General features: G+C 47.7%; 1 protein-coding gene across 1 annotated transcript; it reads right to left on the reverse strand.

Annotated features, from left to right (window-relative positions):
• Positions 1–10479: 10479 nt before the first annotated feature.
• Positions 10480–13578, reverse strand: LOC115640062 (outer dense fiber protein 3-like). Its single transcript, XM_030542930.1, has 4 exons — positions 13404–13578; positions 11672–11793; positions 11341–11481; positions 10480–10554 (listed from the first exon to the last, which is right to left on the reverse strand). Exons 1-4 carry the CDS (start codon positions 13558–13560, stop codon positions 10480–10482), a joined length of 495 nt encoding a protein of 164 aa, XP_030398790.1. The 5' UTR covers positions 13561–13578.
• Positions 13579–16570: the final 2992 nt, after the last annotated feature.

Genomic DNA, 16570 nt, shown 5'->3' on the forward strand with positions numbered 1-16570 from the left:
GTCCTTTCAATTCATGCTGATTGTGGTTAGGGGCTTTGGGTCATTCATTGTAAACCTGCTAGGAAGGAGGGAGCCATTTTTCTGCATTCTCACCTTTCTCCATCTCACTGGGTCAGATCCAATTCCTTTTGAAGTCAATTGGAATCATTCCAATTCCTCCAGCATGTTTCCTGTCAGGACCTTACATTGGAAATTCACCTGTTGGCAGAGGTATAGTAAAATGCCCTATGAACAATTTTAATCCCACTACACTTTCAAACTGGAACTTAGCAGGGACCTAAGCGGAGCATGGGCCTTTGTGATGGTCGTCTGCCAGGGGTGAATCTTACTCTACAGTGAGTAAAACTTTACCTAATGTTGGACCTCCACTTGTGTCACTAATGAGAACACAAAGGGCTGCCTAGAACAGATTTGCTCACGGGTCAAAGTAGGGATGATGGCGAGTGAAAGGATTCAATCCTCTTTTGTAGATAAGGTTTAAGTTGCAGAAAGCATTTCTCTCTGAACCAGAATATTGTTTAGAACGTAAAAGATATCCCCAAGAGAGGCTTCCACAGCCAGGGAAGAGGGCAGAAGGATCCTCCTTTAATTTTAAGGGCTTGAACATCTTTGAAGTTGGAGCAACTCTGCTGATTTACACCAAGAGAGAGCCTGCACTTTCAAATAAAAATGTTTCACAAAATACCACATGCAAAACTACATTTGAATGAAAATTAAATAGCACCAGATTGTGTGGATTTAGATCCAGAATGTTGTTTGGGAGGTGGTCTATGTGCTCTACTTTTTCTTTCCTTGGAAACACGTCTCTCTAATGGGTCACAGGAAAGCAATGGCAATGAATTCTTCTAGGTTTGTGAAACGAGGCACAGGGTACGTTATCTCAGTAATATTTCCTTCCTTACATATGAGGATAATAATTGTCCAATGGAATTCAAGCTTGTTCTTATGCAGTATAGGAATACAAATCTCAATATAGAATTCAAACAGAAACATTTTGGGGACAATACAATGTGTCTGCTGAAGTGTAAATACCCACCACTGAGGCTAAATCTTCAAATAAAGAGAATTAAAGTCCATGGCAAGACTTTAGGTGGTTGATTGTTGTTCACTCTTACATGAGAAGATGTTTCACCACAAGCATCTTCCAAAAAACCATCAAAAAAAATTAAGAAAAATCCAGAATGAGCCTCTCTAAGAGTTGCTCTCAGGTTAGTGATTTATTTGGAAGCCATGAAATGTAATGTATTAGAGGAGTAGACATGTTAGACGATGCCACTGAAGAAGTGGGGGTTCATTTTTGACTCTGCCAATCACTCCCTGTCTGACCTTCACTAAAATGTGCCATGGTAAACAGATATAATTGTAATATGCAGGGTGGATCATCTGAAGTGTCCTCTGATCTAAGCATTTCAAAGCACTTTACAAACACACATCATGTTTTATAAGGCCAAAGAGATGTAATATATATATATATATTATTATAATAGTAGTAACTTTTTAATGGGATTAAATGTTCCAATAATGAAGATGAGATTCTCTTTAAGGATGCATGTCAAGGTCTCAGATGTCATTCCAGTGCTCAGTTCATGAGTCTTAGCCTCTGAAATTGGGGCTCTTTGATTTTCATTCAATGAAACTTTGCATTTCCCATTTATATATATTTGACAGTTGAAGGGTAGATGCTGAACCAGCGGAAAGGAGGACAGTTCCATCCATTTGAGATTGAAGGAAGGCACCTTACCCTCCTTGGATTAGAGAAAACCTTTCTGCACCTCCACCTTCAGCTGCTCATATCTAATATACAGTGAAATCAATGGGAACCATCAGCCATTGCATCTCCATGCATGGGCAGCCAAGAGAACTGGGTCTTGTGAGAGACTTCAGCTAATAAAGAAAAGGACTGAGTTAAGGGGAACTTCTTCAATGGTCAGATTGCAGTGGGATTAATTGCAAGTCTGATCAACCTAGGGCATTCTGGAAGTCCCTTCTCCGACAAAGTTTTTCAGCCAGAATTAGAATGATTTCAAAGTGCAAAACTGACCCTCGCCAGGATTTCTTCTAACCTGAACAGCATAAAATGCCTCTCCATAATTGTAGGGCACAGAATATCATTGAAGTGTATGGAACTGGACTGAGGTACATTGGCAACTGCATGGCTTGAGGCTTGAGACAAATAAGCTGCTGAGCTATTTTCAGTTAAGTCTGCAGCTTTGGGGATATAGACCAGACGCTGGATCTGGGTTTCAGCAGGCTAGTGTCTCTAGCTCAACAAGACAGGGCTCTGGAAGTCCCAAGCTGACAGGGAAAATGGGATCAAAGCTAATTTCAGCAAATCAGACGACAATCCCAAGGAGGTCTCTGTGACCAAACCCATCACAGGGTGTTCTCCTGGTCATCTGCCCTGCTTGCATGTGGCTGGGGAACGAGGAGCCCGAGACTCTGCAGGTGATCAGATGGTCTCTGGGGCAGGCTCTCGCTGAAGACCTGAGGGAGGCAGGGACAGAGAGACGGTTTTCTCAGAGCAGCCATCAGCAGACTCTGATTAAAGAGAGGGAAAAGGAGAAAGGTAAATACAAGTGCAAAGTACTTCACTTAGGAAAAAAATCCAGTGCACATGAGACACTGTCTGAAGAGACTCCTGGTCCTCAGGGTAGACTGTCAAAAACCAGGGCAGAGATCCTAGCTGGTGCTGTATCTATAATTATAAGTATCAAGTGTGAAACTTCTAAAGTACTATAATAGTTTGACAATGGAGTGACAGACAGTCCTCTTACACACTCCAGTCTGTCTTGCCTTGCCGGCAAGCTGGAATGTGTGCTAAATGGTGGTGACTTCCTGCAAAAATCAAGAAAATAGTCACATTGTATCTAGTTCCACGCTCACCCAGCTCAATTTGCAACCCAGATCTCACATGATAACATTGATAGTCAATTCGACACTAAACTAACTAAAGTTACTAGCTAAGAGAAAGGAATGAGAGTTATTGAGATGTTAAAGCAGATAAAAATATATGTACAGGTTAGTCACAGTCTAGAATTCCTAAAGGCAGCAGAGATTTGGGAAACTGGTAGTTTCCCAAAAGTCTTTTCAGGCTCCTCAGAGTAACTCTTCTTCTCATTCGGTTATTCTGCCTGTGAGAATCCAACCAGTCCAGAGATGAAGAATTTTCCCTTGTGTCCATACTTACAGTTTCTTCTCAGATAAAGAAGCTCATGGAGTCACGACTGATGTGGGCTCCTTCTCTGGCAGAGGGAGAAGGATGCATTTAAGGTCTTTGATCAGCACACACAGTGACCACTTGTCTTCAAATGCACAAGAATTCCCACCTTCCCGTTAAATGTCTTCATTTGCATTACACAAGACTTCTTTCTCATTGGATGGGTGATTTAGTTACAGGGCTATATGCAATGTAAATGTTTGCTATTACCTTCTAACTGGGTACAGGTAAGTGAAAACAATGCATGCACCATCCCATTAGTTGTCAGGATGTTTAAACACCAAATAGATTCTTAGATATTGAACAATCACTTTCATTTATACTTATACACAAGTGAACTGGCCTGGCTTCCAGCTGTGAGTTTGTCAGTTCTCAGCTGACACTTGGTTTACCAGCATCACAGCACAATTACAAAATGGGGAACAACTGGTTAGGTGGTAATATAGCTGAAAAGGATCTTGGGTTCCCTAAAGCTTAGGCTGACTTCTCTGGAGTCTCAGTTAAAGTCTCTGATCACTAAATCTACACAGTCTGCTGAGTCAAAAGCAACATCTTCCTTCCAATTGTTTTCAGGAATCTTCCGCTGGAATCCAGGCAGACTCATTCTCCTCCTCTGCTGAAAACACTGTTAGCCAATCAGATAACTGATTAACCAACTACCCCATTAAGTATATAGATTTTAAAAAAACCAAACTCTGTTACAAGTCAATGCAAAACTGAAAACAGCAAAATATAAATGACTCTTCTCTACAATTACATTTACAGAAAAGTTGGTGACTCACACACGTTGAGACAATTTAATTAAAAGTGTTTGGCTAAAATAAAAAATTCAAAGTGTATAATTAAAATGAAAGGAATTACTTTTCCCTCCCAGTTTCCCCTGTAATTTACATTCCTCAGGCTTCCCTCTTGGAGGGTTGTAACAAAATCACTGACCTGCTGCAACATGCTTCCGAGTTTGGGCAAACAGCCTGTTTCCTGCTCCTGGGCCCAGCTTCTCCGTGCCGCACAGAGCACAGGGCCTGGCACAAAGCAGCTGCCCTGACTGCTGCCCTCATGGGGTCTGATCCCAGCACCAGGGAACCGATTGAAGCAGCCCCTAAACGACCACACCCAATTCCAGAAGCTTCTGGCTGGGGAGTGCGAAATCTGCCTAGCAACAACGACCCAGACACATCTCGCTCCTATCCACCCTGCCCACACCAGAGAGCTCTTAAAGAGACAGCTCCCTGTTAGGGATGTGGGTTAATCTACAGCAAGGGAGGATTAGGTTAGATCAGGGGTCACCAACTGGTCCGTGGTGATGGACTGCTCAATCCTAGAGAATCTCCCAGTCAATTGCGCTCTCTCATGGCGCAGCAGGGCTGCTGCTAAGTCAGGCTCCCTGCCTACCCTGGCCCCACACTGTTCCTATATGTGGCCAGCGAGGCCCCAGGGGTGTAGGGGGCAGGGTGCCCTAGCCTCGCTGTGATGCCAACCGGGAGCCGCCCAAGGTAAGAGCTGCTCGGCTTGAGGCCACATCCCAACGCCCAGCACTGAGACCCTTCCTGGAGCCAGCACCCTGTAAACCATTCTTCATCCCAACCCCCCACCTCAGCCTGGAGACCCTTCCTGCACCCAAACTCCCTCCAAGAGCTTGAGCCCCTCACCCCCTCCTGCACCCCAACCCTCTGCCCCAGGCTCAGTGCACACAGGGAATCCCTCAGGCCCAAACCAGAGCCCGCACCCCTCCCAAACCCCAACCCCTCTCCAGCCTGGTGAAAGTGAGTGAGGGTGGGGGAGAGTAGGCGACGGAGAGAGGCAGGGATGGAGTGAGCAGGACAGGGCTTTGCAGAAAGAACGGGGCCTCAGGGAAGGGGCGGGGTAGATCTTGCATTGCCCTTTAATTCAAAAAGTGATCTTGGGTGTAAAAAGATTGGAGACCATTGGGTTAGCTATCAGGAAAAACCTAACTGTAAGGGTAATTAAGCTCTGCAATAGGCTAACCAGTGGGTAAAGCTCTATTCACTATTTTTAGCTGATTAGTTTTCCCAGACAAATCTTGACAGACTGTGGTGCAAATTCAATGTCTGTAGTCTTTCAAAAGTCACGGGACTGACGTGGAGCAAAGCATAGAAAGGCTGCTCCCTATATCCCAGAACCATATGGGTTAACGGAAAGATGTCTTGGAACTGTGAGAGCTGTGCTAAGAACGTACGTCACTAGGCATGAGAATGATCGGGACATTTTAATTAATCATTTGCTCAGTGTGGACAGAAGTGTTCCCCGAGAATCTACTGGCTTTCCCCCTTTGATCTCCTATGTGGGAAGCAGGCGAGGGGACCCTTAGGGCTAATTTACACTGGCAACTCTAAAAAGCCACTTCAATGAGGTGCGTAGCCGCGCTTCCAGCACTGGTCCACTGTTTACACTGGCGCTTTAAGTGCTGAAACTTGCTGCGCTCAAGGGGGTGTTTTTTCACACCATTACGTGAGAAAGTTGCAGTGCTGAAAAGTGCCAGTGTCAAGAAGCCCTTAGATTTGACTGGAGGCTCTGGGGAGGGCAGCACTGAGGAAAGAGGACAGCCTGGAGGGGAGAATGTCACTCGTTTTAAGGAGAATTTACAGGTAATGAGGAATTGAGGGAGACAGACTCTTGAAAAGGTCAGGGAACTCAGCACACTTGGTACGATGGGTGAACTGCAGAAAGATCATTTGACTCTGCTGAGTTGCTGTTAGTGCTGACCCCAGTGAGGGGAAGCAAAAGGCAGGATTATAGGGAGGACGTTGGAAGGAGATTGAAGGGGTGAAGGTCGTCACATTTGATGTAAGGAAGCCCAGCAGCAGAGGAATGGTGCAAATTGTGCATATCGATAGAGTAAAACTTACCGTCCAAAGGAGATGGCAGTAAATATGATTTGTTGTGTTGATGAAGAAACTGTCCCCATCCCTTTAATGGATTTGGTCAGGGAGAGCAGGGCAGAGAATCCCCTGGAAAGCCCTGAGTTCAGGGCGGGTTTAGATCCACCCCCAAAGCAGGATACGCCGGCCCTTTCCAGGCACCACAAACAGGATTTTCCTCGCCAGCTTTAACTGCCAAGACTGCAGACTCCAGGCAAACCTCAGGGCCCCGCCCTCTCCTAGCAGAGCATCCCCGGCTGGAGGGGAAATGCAGCAACAAGTTCTGGAGAAGGTGGAAAGCCTGCGTGAAACGGGGGAATCCCTGAGTCAGAAAGCCCCCGGGCGTCTCCTATTGTAATGGTACCTGAACAGGACAAAGCCATGAGAGTGTGACAGAGCCAGGGCACAGTCTAGACTAGTGAGTAGCTGTGTCACCCGGGCTCTAACCTGGGGTGCCCTGCACACTGCTCTGCTTCTGCAGCCTCCAGTCCTGGGCTGCTCCCTAACAGGCTCCAGCACGTCAGCCACTTCCAGCTTGGTGTGTGTGTGATCTGCAGCTAGGCACAGCTCAGCTCTTACCAGCCTTGTTCATACTGCAGGGTGACGCCAGCACAGACCCAGTCTTCTATTTCCCCCAGAAATGGATGTCCTGTACTGCTCAGCCTCTCCCGGACAATACAAGCTTAATTTGCAGCAAGGGAGATTTAGGTGAGATATTGGGAAAAACCTGCTAGCTATAAAGATAGTTGAGTATTGGAATAAGCTTCCAAAGGAGCCCCCTCTGCTTTGGTACAGGTACACAGGGCTGAAGGTCCAACTCCAGGCTGATGCCCTGGAGCACAGCGCTGCAGGAATATAATATGAAAATTGTCCATATTAAAGGCAAAGGAAATGTGGTGGCAGATGCACTGTCTGGGCAAGAGAGTTCCAAGCTGACATATACATTAGCCAGTGGCAGAATCGAGAGTCAGCGTAGGAGGGGAGGTGTGATCCAGGACCCTGAGCAGGCACGGAGTTGCATGGTGTTTTACAGAGATACCTTGGGTTGGACGTGTACATGTTAAGTTTACCAAAGGGTGGCATGTGAGGGCTCTGCCCAGAGCTGGTCATCATACTCATTGCAAAGCGTACGGACAGATACTGTTTCTGGAATTATGTATCTGTACCAGAAACCATATTCTTAAGGTCTGGGAGTTCAGGCAGGTATTGGGTATTGGGTGTTGCCCGCTTCACAAAGGAGGCCTGTTCACAGACTGTCCACAGACTGAGCCGAATGCTGATCAAGAGTTTGTCAAACCGACAAGAAAGAGACACGCAGGGAAAAAGCCTCCAGCAACCAGCAGGGCAGCACCCTGTCAATGAGTAAAGAGAAGGGAGCGTTGGAGCATTCCTGGGGGGCAGAGGTTACTCCTCCCCTCCGGCACCCTTCACCGAGGAGACAAGCTGGTAGCGTGGCTTCCCTCATGAAAAACAGAGCACAGCACGGCCTGGCTGCAGAACACTGCAAGGTCTTTGGGTGAGCGTTAGTTAAATACATCCAGGTTTCACAATGCGGGTTCTGCTTTTATTTTATATGTACCCATTTGTTTCCAGGATTTCTATTTGCTACCATTTGAATCTCTTTGTTAAATAAACTCGGCTTGTTTTCAAGCTAAACGTGCCCAAGGGCTGCGTGTGAAGCAATGGTGCTGAGATCTCAGGTGGAGCTGGTGAGGTGGGCTGGGCTGTTCTTTCGGGAGCAGTGAATCTTGTGAGTGTCCAGTGGAGCAGGGCGGGATGCTCCAAGAAGCCCCTCGGAGGGCTCGGAGGTTGAGGTGTGCCTGTTGCTAACCAGCAGAGGGACAGCGGAGCCTGCGTAGGCTGAGAGGGGGGGATTTGTGTTGCCCACGGCTGAGGAGGCAGGATGCTGACCCATGGCAGATACAGTCATGGCTTCTCCACCTTAGTGCATGTTGTGCTCAGTTCTGTGTTCACACTTCAAAAAACATGTTGAAAAATTGGAGAAAGTTCAACAAAGAGCCAGGAAAAGGATCTCAGCTCTGGACAATCTGGCTTATAGTGAGAGACTAAGGAAACGTGTCCGCTTTAGTTTATCCAAGGGTAGGTTAAGAGGGGACTTGACCATGATCTACAATTACCCCCAAGGGGAAGACGTTTCTGGCTGTCAACAGTTATTTAAGCTGGCAGACAAAGGAGGAACCTGAAGGCAGACAGATTCAGACTAGAAATAAGCTGCCATGTTTTCACAGTGAGGGTAATTAACCATTGGAAAATCTGACCTAGGGACGCAGTGAGTCAAACCTGGATGCCTTTCTAAAGGATATGCATCAGCTCAATCAGGAGATCTGGGCGTGAGGCAGAAACAATTGCATGAGGCTGGGTCTCTTCTGGTCTTAATGTTTATGATCTATGGGGCTGGTGAATTGTCTCCCAGGGAAGGAGTGGGAGTCTGCTCTCGTGGAATATTTGTAACTTCCCACTCCAGACCGAGCTGTCTGTTCTCTAGCATCTGGGCCTAGGTAACCCCACTGCTCTGTGAGCTAGAGCAGGTTCTGCCTCTCCAGAACCCTCTAAGGTGGTTTGTGCCTCGCCTGGAGCTCGTTTTTGCATTCAGTTTCCCTGCAGAGATGGGGATGTGGTTATTATAACCATATCTGGGTATAAATATATAGTGTCTGTAATGAACTAACTAGCGTGTGACACAGAGAATGATGGCGAGAGCACTGCCCTCTACTGGACAGAATCAGAATTGCACAATAGCGTGTGGTGAGCCCATTACAGGGACAGCTAAGGGGTGATTCTCCTGTAGCTCACGTGGGTGCAGTCTGTGTTTTTGGAGCAGGAGGATCCAAGTTCTATCCTGAGTGACCTCAGCATGAGCACAGACCATGCAGCACATTGCAATGGGATCCGTCCCGACACAAGGAAGACAGAAAAGGTTCAGCACATGGAAATCAGAATGGGACAGGGAGTTGCAAACGCAGCTCAGCAGGAGAAATGCTCAGCTCTGGGCCTCTCATCCAAATGCAGGCAGGGGCCCTCTCTGCGCAGCTCCAGGGAGAGCCCAGCTTGTGCTCAGCTCCAGGGATCTGAGCGCCAAAAAGATGTGAACACAGTGGCAGGAACTCAGATAAGAGCAGATACACTGCTGAGGGCCAGGGGCCACTGAGTTGTGGGGTGGGGAAGCTGAAAGCACTAACCCTGCCGAGGCTGGCTAAGGGACAACCAAGGGGCAGCAGGAGAACAGGGAGAGGAATCAGCATGATAATGGGGGAGGGTGATATGGAGGAGTGGGCTCAAACCGCACAAAGGGAAATGTAGTTTGAGGGTCTGGGAAGATGCCAGGCCCAAGCTCCCTGGGTCTCCCTGGGCCTGAGGAGCTGGAGGCTGACTTGCCAAAGGCGACTGAACAGAGTGTTAAGTCAGCAAAGATTTTCAAATGCAAAATTCTTGTCCAGTCCGTCCCTCTCTCTAACGCCCACGACCAGTCGCTCCCTCTGCTTCTCCGACCGCGTTCGCTTAATCCACTACGTCCACGATGAGGGCTGTCATAACATTAGTCCCAGATTTGGACCTTAGCGTCCAAAATATGGGGGTTAGCATGAAAACCTCCAAGCTTAGTTACTAGCTTGGACCTGGTACTTGCTGTCACCACCCAAAAAATTAGACTGTTTTGGGGCACTCTGGTCCCCCTGAAAAACCTTCCCTGGGGACCCCAAGACCCAAATCCCTTGAGTCTCACAACAAAGGGAAATAATTCTTTTTCCCTTCCCCCCTCCAGGTGCTCCTGGAGAGATACACAGACACAAGCTCTGTGAATCTAAACAGAGGGAGTCCACCCTCTGTAATTCCAGTCCTGGAAACAAAAGCACTTTCCTCTTCACCCAGAGGGAATGCAAAATCAGGCTAGCAAATCCAACACACACAGATCTCCCCCTGATTTCTTCCTCCCACCAATTCCCTGGTGAGTACAGACTCAATTTCCCTGAAGTAAAGAAAAACTCCAACAGGTCTTAAAAGAAAGCTTTATATAAAAAAGAAAGAAAAATACATAAAAAATGGTCTCTCTGTATTAAGGTGACAAATACAGGGTCAATTGCTTAAAAGAATATTGAATAAAAGCCTTATTCAAAAAGAATACAAATCAAAGCACTCCAGCCACTATAGACATGTAAATACAAAAACAACAAAACCATGTTTGGTACTTACACTTGGAAACAGAAGATTAGAAAACAGAAATCACTTCTCAAAGCTGAGAGAAAAGCAGGCAGACAGACAAAGACCTCGGACACAAAATTCCCTCCACCCAGAGTTGAAAAAAATCCTGTTTCCTGATTGGTCCTCTGGTCAGGTGGTTCAGGTGAAAGAGACATTAACCCTTAGCTATCTGTTTATGACAAGGGGCGCCAGGTAGTCGGAGTGGCGGATCCCAAAGGTCTGGCCACGCTGCTGGATGTACTGCAGGGAGAGGGAGCAGAACACCGCAGGATCAGCGCATGAGATCTCAGCTCCTCCCCCCAGCACCTGCTGGCACCCTGCGGAGATCCTGGCTTCCACGTTAGAAACACACACTCCCCCCGCCCCCCCATCAGAGCTCAATGCTCCCCACGACTACAATCCTTCATGAGACCTTAGCTCCCCCACTACGCACATGCGCACACACACACACACACTGCATCCCCCCTCTCACATACACTACATCCCACACATACATCCCCCCATGTTATAAACACACATGTGCCCCCCCATCAGATCTCAACATCCCCCATGACTACAATCCTGTGTGAGACCTTAGCTCTCCCACTACACACACATGCACTCACACACACTGCATCACCACTTAATACACACACTGCATCACCCCCACACACACACTGCATCACCCCCACACATACTGCATCACCCCCTCACACACACACACACACACTGCATCACCCCCACACACACACTGCATCACCCCCTCACACACATTGCATCGCCCCCCCACACACACACTGCATCACTTCCACACACACACTGCATCACCCCCTCACACACATTGCATCACCTCCCACCACACGCACACTGCATCACCCCCACACATACTGCATCGCCCCCCCCACACACACACACGGGCTGTTCACTGCCAGGGAAATCTCTCCATGAGATCTCCAGTCTCTCCCCCAGCCAACACGTTCTCAGCACCTCCCTGTCACAACAACTCTTGTGAGCCCATGTGTGTGTGGGTCCCGGCCCCCACCTCACCTTCTCCGGGCTGTGTGCCCCGGGCCCTGGTTTCTGCGTGTTGTCCCCATGGAGCATGTTGCGGGCAAGCATGCTGTACTGGGGGGCCCGGGTCTTGTACACGCTGGGTTCCACCACACGGTAGTTACAGGGCCCTGGCGTCTGCACACAAGGAGAGCAGAGCTCAGTCGCCAACAGTCCATTCCCAGGGGTGCTCCCCCCAAGCAGGCCGAGCCACAACCCAGCTGGCATCCTACACTCCCATTCCCCATCGCCAGTGTGTCCCCCACCCCCTTCCCTCACCCCCTTCCATCTGAGTACCCCCCTCCCCAGCTCCGCGGCTACCTCTCACCTTGCTCAGGTCCTCATAGAAGCTGCCAAGCAAGCTGCGCCCCAGGAGGGAATAGTTTGGGGCAGAGCTCTTGCCAACGACCTTGGGCCCGATCACTGGGGGGAGCCCGTAGGCGGCAGGCCGTGGGATGGGGGAAGAGGGGTCTGCGAGGGAAAGAACTGACACTCAACCACCACTTTGGACAAATCAGAAATCTGACAGGGCTGCTCTAGGGAGCGGGGGAGGGCAGGGGAGGGCAGGACAGGAGTGAGGTGAGACTGGGGAGAGGCAGGGTTCAGTGGGGGTGAGGAAGGAAGGAGAAGGGTGGGGTGTGTGGGGAGGGCAGGAGTGAGGTGAGACTGGGGAGAGGCAGGGTTCACTGGGGGTGAGGACAGAAGGAGAAGGGTGGGATGTGTGGGGAGAGCAGGAGTGAGGTGAGACGGAGAGGGGCAGGGCTCGGGGGGCTGAGGGCAGAAGAGAATGGGGAGGGGTGGGGAGGGCAGGAGTGAGATGAGACGAGGAAGTGTAGCCTATAGGACTAACCTGCTTGGTTGCATATATATATATATTTTTTCTTATAGTTTAAGTGTTTGATGCATTGTAATAGGTTTATAAATTTATATTAGAGTTGGATTGGTGGTAATGCAAAAAACCTACAGGCCATTTCCTGTATGTTAAGGTAAGACAAAGTGAGCATATCGATAATAAAACCTTTTACTCAAAAATTAAAGTGAACCTACAGCTTGTTACCTAAGTAGATAAGTACCCCCCGCCAATGTCTGTGACCTTTTATCTAGACCAATAAACAATGAAAAATGGCACAGGGGGGTTTCAATGTTGTACCCACAAACTTAACTGGTGCACCCCAACGACACTTCTGTGTGTATGTACATGTCATCAATACGCACAAACATACTAGCCTATGGGGTAAACGCACCCCAACATTTTGTGGCTAAAAAGTAAACTTTGGGCATAATTTTTTCCCCCAGCACATGTCACCTGTAGAAAAGGTAACTCACCTCGCTACAGCGCTCTGCTCTGTCATTCTCACTTCCATTCTATTTCTACTTGATCTCTAGCGAGTCTATCTAGCTACAAGAACTACTACTATTAGGAGGCTGCACTTGTTCTTCTGAAACTTTAAGTTTAAAAAAAACTAAGCAGAGCTCGGTTTCCCTAAGTTTTGTTCTTACTTTGTTTATTAGGTTTGAATTTTAAGTTTAAGTTAGTCAAGTAATACCCCTTCCAGTGCTTCACCACCCTCTTAGTGAAATAGCGTTTCTTAATATCCAACCTAAACCTCCCCCACTGCAACTTGAGACCATTACTCCTTCTTCTGTCATCTGGTACCACTGAGAACAGTCTAGATCCATCCTCTTTGGACCCCCTTTCAGGTAGCCAGCGGCTCTGGCCTCTGTTCAGCATTCAGTAGCAGTTGCCAGGTTCCGGGGTCCACTCGCACCCCAAACCAGTGGGTTGATCCCCCCCTCTGACAGTCTCTTGCCACCCTGCCCAGTAGCACCCACTTTGGATAAGAGGCTGGAAAAGCAGTGAACTGGCTCTAGGGTCCCTGGGTGTGGAGATAGGCACGTGCGGGAGCCAGAGCTCCCGGGAATGGGAAGGGGAGGATGGGGACAAATCCAGACAAATGTCTGAGCCATCGGTCACTGATTTGTGCCTGGGAACCTCGAGGTGTTTGGCCAGTGATGCAGTGGGGCAATGGGGGCAGGAGCTAGGTCATGAGCTCTCCTACCTGGAGTCTGGTCATTCGCAAACTCCTTCATGCGCGAGGCGAGCGAATAGATGGGCGCGGAGCGATAGGTCCATTTCCCTGCCTTCTCTGGAGAATATCGACCTGAAACAAAGAGGGAGGATAATATTGGAGCATGGAGAGGGGGGACACGCCCCATACCACACTGATTGGCAAACCGTGGACTGAAGCAGCTGGGAGCTCACTGATAGCACTGGTCTACAATTTTTGAGAAGTCATCTGCTTCAGAGATAAAATGTGATATTTATTATGTATTTTGATGTGCTGAATTCAAATATGACAATTAAAACAACTGATTGGCTACTGTTTCTAAGATATTTAAGTTTTTACATTTCATGTCTATGTATATTGTATAGATAGTAGAGTTTTAATCATAAATTGTAAACCTAGGTCTTTTCATGTGTTTATGGTTGCTATACATGATAATATTTCACCTGTCCTGTTTATGTAACACTTTAAAAATCAGCAAAAGGGTTATAACAATAAAATTTATTATGAAACAAAAGGCAAAAAACTATTATGTACATAGTTTAGTCCTATTCAGTGTCTACTTGGCGCTTCTTGGCTTGTCTCTTGTATTCATTAAATGGAGCATCTCTTGTCACTGTCCAGCAATAGTCTGCAAGCATTGATGGGCTCCATTTGCCCTGAGAGCCTGCCAGGAGATTCCACTGCTGTAGTCTGGAGCCCAGCAGCTCTGCCTTACTCTTGGGTAGTTCCAAATCCCTGACAAGGTCATTCAGTTCACCTTGTGTTCTGAGGTGTGCTTCAGAGGAGGAGGATGGGAGAAAATGTGGGTCCTGTGTCACTGATGGTTCAGGACCAGAAGTTTCATCCTCTTCCTCTTCCTCTTCTGACTCAAGTGAGAAGGATTCTGGTGCATCGGGAACCGGCAGTCCTTCTCCGTGGGGTACTGGGCGTATAGCTGATGGAATGTTTGGATAACGCACAGTCCACTTTTTCTTCTTTGACACACCTCTCCCAACTGGAGGCATCATGCAGAAGTAACAATTGCTGGTATGATCTGTTGGCTCTCTCCAAATCATTGGCACTGCAAAAGGCATAGATTTCCTTCTCCTGTTCAACCACTGGCGAAGATTTGTTGCACAAGTGTTGCAGCATATGTGTGGGGCCCACCTCTTGTCCCGATCTCCAATTTTGCAGCCAAAAGAAAGGTGAAAGGCTTTCTTAACCATAGTGGTTAGACTGCGCTTTTGTGATGCAAAAGTCACTTCACCACAAACATAGCAGATGTTATCTGCACTCTTCACACAAGTATGAGGCATCTCTGCTCACTTTGGCTAAACAGAAATGTGTCCCTTTGCAAAATCAGATACTGACAAATAAGAGAGCACGACACTGTGACGATGCGGTTCTGGCGGGACCCAACTGAGAGTGCCAGTTCAGGACCAATTGCTCAAACAGGGCAGTCACAGCCCAAGGCTGGGTTTTTTTCACTTCTAAGGCAAACCAAACCAGTCAGACAAAAAGGACTTCGGTTTCACCCCACTGGCTAACCACAAGTCACACAAGCAATTTCCTTAGACACTCCAGTCTCCCAGTATCACCACCAGTGCCATCCATCCTGGGAATGAATGCTTATGAAAACCAACACCCCAGTAAAAGAAAAAGGTTCTCTCCATCCCAAAGGACCAAGCCACAGACCCAGGTCAATATACACATCAGATCTTACCCACAAAACACGCTATTGCCAATCCTTTAGAATCTAAAATCCAAAGGTTTATTCATCAAAGGAAAAAGATAGAGATGAGAGCTAGAATTGGTTAAATGGAATCAATTCCATACAGTAATGGCAAAGTTCTTAATTCAGGCTTGTAGCAGTGATGGAGTAAACTGCAGGTTTAAATCAAGTCTCTGGAGAACATCTCCTGCTGGGATGGGTCATCAGTCCTTTGTGTAGAGCTTCAGCTTGTAGCAAAGTCCCTCCAGAGTAGGAAGCAGGATTGAAGAAAAGATGGAGATGAGGCATCAGCCTTATATAGGCACTTCCAAGTGTAAGAACATTTCTTTGTTCTTACTGTGGAAAATTACAGCAAAATGGAGTTTGGAGTCGCATGGGCCAGTTTCTGCACACTCTGCTGAGTCACAAGGCGTATCTGCCTCCTCTCAATGGGTCAGTTGTGTAGCTGATGGTCCTTAATGGGCCATCAAGCAGGCTAAGGAGAGCTAACACCAACTTGTCTGGGATCTCTCCCAGTAACACAGCACAAGTTTGAAATATAGACAGTATACGGCCAATATTCATAACTTCAACTACAAAATGATACAGATATACAGACAGCATAATCATAATCAGTAACTCAAAACTTGGTCTTAGACACCTTATGTGACCCCCTTTACATAAGATCTGGTGCCACTACAGGACTTTGGTTGCAACCCATGTTCCGTATGGTCCCAGTTTATATCAATAACATCATACCTCCAACTCAAAATTGATGCAGGAAGGGATGACACAGACATCTCTGACTGCATCCTAAGGATTCCCTATTCGGGACAATGCATCAGCTACAATATTTTCCTTCCCCCTTATGTGGATTATGTCCATTTCATACTCTTGAAGGGCTAAACTCCAGCGCAGCAACCTGGAGTTGGTACCTTTGGCCCTGTGCAGCCAGACCAGAGGGGCGTGATCACTCAACACCGTGAATTTTTGGTTGTACAAATAGGGCTTAAGTTACTTGAAATCCCAGACAATGGCATAACATTCCTTCTCAATGGTAGCGTCATTTTGCTCAGTGGGGGATAACTTTTTGCTTAAGTATGCCATGGGATGCCTCTTACCCCCCACCCCCTCTTGCATTAGCACTGCCCCCAGCCCAATACTGGAAGCGTCTGTACATAGCAAAAAAGGTTTTTTGAAATCTGGGCTGGCCAGCACAGGCTCTTTGGCCAAAGCACTTTTTATGCTTTGAAATCCCTGCTCACAGGCCTCCGTCCATGTTGATTACTGATTACTCTCGCCCCTTGCTCCACCAATATGGCCACCAGGTGCCCGTTATCTACCGGGTAATGAGCGTTGGGGTAGGGCGGAGGTTTGATCACTGGATGCCCTGGGGGGGGGTGTCAAGTGCCCACGGGTAGCGACGGAGAGCACGCAAGCAATCACTCTTAGTGTTTAAGAGAATAAG

This window comes from Gopherus evgoodei, unplaced genomic scaffold, assembly GCF_007399415.2.
Source record: "Gopherus evgoodei ecotype Sinaloan lineage unplaced genomic scaffold, rGopEvg1_v1.p scaffold_189_arrow_ctg1, whole genome shotgun sequence".
In the NCBI taxonomy this organism is placed as follows: Eukaryota; Metazoa; Chordata; order Testudines; family Testudinidae; genus Gopherus; species Gopherus evgoodei.